This window comes from Cebus imitator, unplaced genomic scaffold, assembly GCF_001604975.1.
Source record: "Cebus imitator isolate Cc_AM_T3 unplaced genomic scaffold, Cebus_imitator-1.0 Scaffold79, whole genome shotgun sequence".
Taxonomy (NCBI): Eukaryota; Metazoa; Chordata; class Mammalia; order Primates; family Cebidae; genus Cebus; species Cebus imitator.
Genome location: NW_016107394.1, coordinates 1673444 through 1678922, shown reverse-complemented (window position 1 = coordinate 1678922; position 5479 = coordinate 1673444). Strand labels below are relative to the sequence as shown.

Below are 5479 nucleotides of genomic sequence, written 5' to 3'. Positions count from 1 at the left end.
TGTTAGCCGAACAATGGTGGTGTGCACCTGTAATCCCAGTTACTAGGGAGGCTGAGGCATGGGAATTGCTTGAACCCGGGAGGTGGAGGTTGCAGTGACCAGAGATCTCACTACCACACTCCAGCCTGGGTGACAGAGTGAGACTCTGTCTCCAAAAAACCAAAGATAATACATCTGAAAAAAAGTTTTGTAAATTAAAATGTACTAATACAACATATTAATATATTTTGTTCATTCTCTTCATCCTATGAAAGAGTTTAGCTTGCAATCATTCTGCTTTGTAAAACAGTATTTATGTTCATTTGACGAAAACATGATACCAAAAAAATCCTAAGCCATAGATATTGCTTTTAAATTAAACCAAAAATCTTGTATTTCAAGAAACACTCAGACTCTGCCATGAATTAATATTCAACTTCTATGCAATCCAAATTGCTCTGGGAAAAAAAAGAACAGGTATTAGCTTACATTTATCCACCTTTTAGTAAATATTAATACTTACCATAAGTCAAACTCTGGGAACTAAGAATAAAGTTACTTCCCCTGATTACTGAGGAAACTACAAATTAGTGGAGGACACAAAACTAAATTTCAGGGTGCTTCAGATGATCACCTCTATAACATCCTACAGCATCCTGAGGATGTTCTACATTTGTTTTTTCCTAAAAGCATAAATGAGATAATATAACCACTTCAAATAAAAATGTCTAGCATATTGAGCCTGTCACAATTTATTCTTCTCTTCCCAGTTTACACTTTAGTAACAATGAATCTTTGTTATTCCCAGATTGTTGTGATCTTTCACAATTCAGTTTTTGGTTGGAATACTTGACCTAGACTTTTCAATACCTACATAACGATACAAAAAATTTTAATGTTCCTCTTCTGAAAACTAAGCCTTATCAAATTAATCCAATCATCTATCATCTTTTCACTATTATATTTTAAATTTTATATTAAGATAAAACTCACGTGACATAGAATTCACCATTTTAATTCATTTACTTCAATAGTTTTTAGTATATTTACAAGGCTGTGCAACCATCACCACTATCTAATTCCTAAAAACTTCGATTATTTGAAAAAGAAACTCAGTTCCTCTCAATTTCTTCCCTCTGCAACTATGAATCTTGCTTTTTTTCTCTACGAATTTTCCTATTCTGGATATGTCATATAAGTGAAATCATGTGACTTCTTTTTGTGTCTGGCTGCTTTCACTTCTGTTTTCTTTTTTTTTGTTGAGACAGTTTCGCTCTTGTTGCCCCGTCTGGAATACAATGGTGAAATCTCAGCTCACTGCAATCTCCAGCGACCAGGTTCAAGCTATTCTCCTGCTTCAGCCTCCTGAGTAGCTGGGATTACAGGTATGAGCCACCATGCCCAGCTAATTTTGTGTTTTTTTTTTTTTTTTCCATGTTGGTTAGGCTGGTCTCGATTTCCTGACCTCAGGTGATCTGCCCACCTCAGCCTCCCAAAGTGCTGGGATTACAGGCGTGAGCCACCATGTCCGGCCTTCACTTATGTTTTCAAGGTTCATCCACATTACAGCATGTATCAGTACTTTATTCCTATTTATGGCTGAATGATATTCCGTTTAGCCATACATATACAACATTTTATTTATCCATTCGTCATAGATAGATACTGTTCCATTACTACATATACTCTACCAAGCCAGTGTAGAGTTAAGTGCTCATATGTCTGATCTTTGTCACTGGATAGCAATCTTAATAAATTCTTGTTTATTCTCATTTTGTATCCTAAGCACTTAACAACACAATGCCTAGCACATATTCAGCCACCTAAAATCAGGCTGCATAAATAACATATTTTTCATCTAATCATTTTTTTTTTTTTGAGACGGAGTTTCACTCATGTTACCCAGGCTGGAGTGCAATGGCGCGATCTCGTCTCACCGCAACCTCTGCCTCCTGGGTTCAGGCAATTCTCCTGCCTCAGCCTCCTGAGTAGCTGGGATTACAGGCACGCACCACCATGCCCAGCTAATTTTTTGTATTTTTAGTAGAGACGGGGTTTCACCGTGTTGACCAGGATGGTCTCGATCTCTTGACCTCGTGATCCACCCGCCTTGGCCTCCCAAAGTGCTGGGATTACAGGCTTGAGCCACCGCGCCCGGCCACACAACACTTTCAAAGGTACTTTCATACTCATATTTTGCTTCTCATATATAGCTTACACAGTTAAATTTAAGAACATAGTAAGATCTCGTTTCTTTAAAAAAAAGATAAAAAATAAAAAGCTTTAAATGAAAGTTGCCAGATGGAAGGAAAAAAATAAATAAATAAAAAGCTGAGGGATACATGTGATGACATAATTGACTGAATAATAATTTTTGTACACTGAGCAATTTATATGATCCTGGTATGCATTATTTCATTTACCCCTCAAAATTGAACAGTATTACTATGCCCATTTTACAGATGAAGAAATTTAGGGATGCAAAATGACTTTCTCATTTTCTAATCTCTTATAGATTATAAGTGGTAAAATAAGGATAAAACGGACCAAAGGCTATACTTTTAATACCATGTGAACAAAAGATCATGTTTTTGCCACTAGAGTTATAAAAGATTAAAGACAGAGCTATGTAAAAATCAAGAGGTTAAGATTTTGGTTATGCCACTTAAGAGCATTATGAGTTGAGGAACGTCAGCCTCTCTAAGCCTTAGTTTGAGAAAACTGAGAACAGGGCTGGCCTGGTGGCTTCCACCTGTAGTCCCAGCACTTTGGGAGACCAAGGCGGGAGGATCGCTTCCAGGAGTTTGATACTAGCATGACCTCGTCTCAAAAAAAGAAAAAAAAATTTTTAAAGAAATTTTTTAAATTAAAAATGAGAATATTAATATCTGCCTTATTTCAGGGCTGTTGAAAACCCTCAGCCTTCATCTGCAGTCTAGCGCTCATTTCACTGTCACAACAACTTCCAGATACAGCAAAAATAATTTACCCCTTGGCTTAGTCAAATAATGTCTTCAAAAATGAATTATGCCTAGATTAACTTAATCCCTTAACATATACAGACAAAAAAAAAAATACATTCTGCACATTCAGTTTCTCTTTCTCTGATATGATATTTTACAGAAGTATCCTTAAATTTACCTCTTCCTTCTTCTTGGGGTCCGACATGGGATTCCGGAAGAGAGGAGAGTCTCCAAAAGGTGAGTATGTTAGACTGTTGATGTGCTGCTGGAGAACAGCCTGCTGGGCAGCAGAAGCATTTGGATCTGTCAAAGCTTTTTTTTAAGAGAAGAAAAAAAATATATAAATGCTAGGATACGATGTATTTATAGCACAGAGCTCAGTATTCTTTTTGAAGAAGTGGTCTTCAAAATGTTCATATCAATAGTATCGTTGAGGCAGGGTGTGTGTAGAGCAAACCGTGAAGAAAATCAAGAATCAAATAAGCTAATAGGTCAAACTTAGGAAGAGGCATTTTGCATGTAAGAGACAATACCCATATAAATTCATTTACACAGTGTTCACTGTCATTACTAATCAAAGAAAGGCAAATTTAAACAACACTGATCAAATATTTTATGCATACCTATCACTGCAATAGCTGCATAAAAGCCATAGTCTTTGACTTCTGAAAACATTACAGACTGGTTTAATTTGTCTAAAGGAAATAATATGACAGTATACAGGGCAAGTACTCTGTGTGTGTGTGTGTCTAAATATATATATACACATACACACATATATGCATGTATATATACACATTTACACATACACACACACACCCCACACCCAGGCTGGAGTGTAGCGGCACAATCTTGGCTCGCTGCAACCTCTGCCTCCAGGCTCAAGTGATCCTCCAACCTCAGCCTCCCAAGTAGCTGGGACTACAAGGGCACCACCACACCTGCAACAGCTAACTTCTTGTGTGTGTGTGTTTTTTTTTTTTGTAGAGATGAGGTTTCGCCATGTTGCCCAGGCTGGTCGTGAACTCCTGAGCCTGAGCTATCAGTCCACTTTGGCCTCCCAAACTGCTGAGATTACAGGAGTCAGCCACCACAACTGACCTATATTTTTTAACTTACTAATTTTAATCATGAAAATTTAACTCAACGACTTAATTAAACTAGAAAGAAAATGAAAAAATATTCCTAAGTGTTCACTACACATTATATACAATAGTCAAGATACATAAACCACCTACGTATCCAATATTAAGTTAACAATTGTAGGTCAGGTGTGGTGGCTCACGCCTGTAATCTCAGCACTTTGGGAGGCCGTGGCAAGTGGATCACTTGAGGTCAGGAGTTCAAAACCAGCCTGGCCAACATGGTAAAATCCCACCTCTACTAAAAATACAAAAAATTAGCTGGGCGTCGAAGAACATACCTATAATCCCAGCTACTTGGAAGGCTAAGGCAGAAGAATGGCTGGAACCCAGGAGGTGGAGGTTGTAGTGAGCTAAAATCACACTACTATACTCCAGCCAGAATAAAAAAAAAAAAAAAAAAAAAAAAAAAAAAAAAACACTAAAAAAAAAAAAAAAAAGAAAAAAAAAAAAAACTGTAAAAATATGACATATCAACATAGTCAGTTATGTAGTTATAAAAATTATAGGCTGGCCGCGATGGCTCATGCCTGCAATCCTTGCACTTTGGGAGGCTGAGGCAGGCAAATTGCCTATGCTCAGGAGTTGGAGACTAGCTTGGGCAACATGGCAAAACCCTGTCTCTATTAAAAATACAAAAAAATTAGCTGGGCGTGGAGGTGCGCACCTGTAGTCCCAGTTACTTGGGAGGCTGAGGCAGAAGAATCGCTTGAACCCAGGAGGCAGAGGTTGCAGTGAGCCGATTTCGTGCCACTGCACTTCAGCCTGGGCAACAGAGCAAGACTCTATCTCAAAACAAAACAAAATAATAACAATAATTTGTTATATTGTGGAAGTATGAAATTATTTTTGATGCATTAAATGAAATTTCGAGAATAAAAATACGTGTACACTAAGGCTACAGAGGAAGGCAGCATACAAACAAAAATGTGGTGGTGTTTTTTTTTTCCCCAAACCCAGGTGTCTTCCTGAAGAAAATGGTTAAGTTATCCTTATAAGTTTATTATTTACATTTAACATTCAAATAATATAAAGTGAAAGATAAAAAACTCAAGTCAGTCTAATTTTCTCCCAAAGTGTAAGAATATTTGTTATCAATTGCAGAGAATTTAGGGAACAGACATAAGCAACAATGAAAACTATTCACCATCTTCCATTATACCACATAAGAAATAAGAAAAAAGCAAAACCACTACAGTGTATCCTGACTGATGAAGAAACCTCTTTGCAAGATAAAATCTCTTTCCAAAAAATACTGATCAAAACTCAAATCAGGGCCGGGCGCGGTGGCTCAAGCCTGTAATCCCAGCACTTTGGGAGGCCGAGGCGGGTGGATCACGAGGTCAAGAGATTGAGACCATCCTGGTCAACATGGTGAAACCCCGTCTCTACTAA

General features: G+C 37.6%; 1 protein-coding gene across 3 annotated transcripts in view; it reads right to left on the bottom strand.

Annotated features, from left to right (window-relative positions):
- Positions 1-5479, bottom strand: part of NUP98 (nucleoporin 98 and 96 precursor) — a 117695-nt gene that overhangs the window by 64305 nt on the left and 47911 nt on the right. For all 3 annotated transcript variants that reach the window (XM_017532859.2, XM_017532861.2, XM_017532860.2), the window contains exon 13: positions 3121-3254. In XM_017532859.2, the coding sequence (XP_017388348.1) occupies positions 3121-3254 (134 nt within the window). The remainder of the gene's footprint in view (positions 1-3120; positions 3255-5479) is intronic.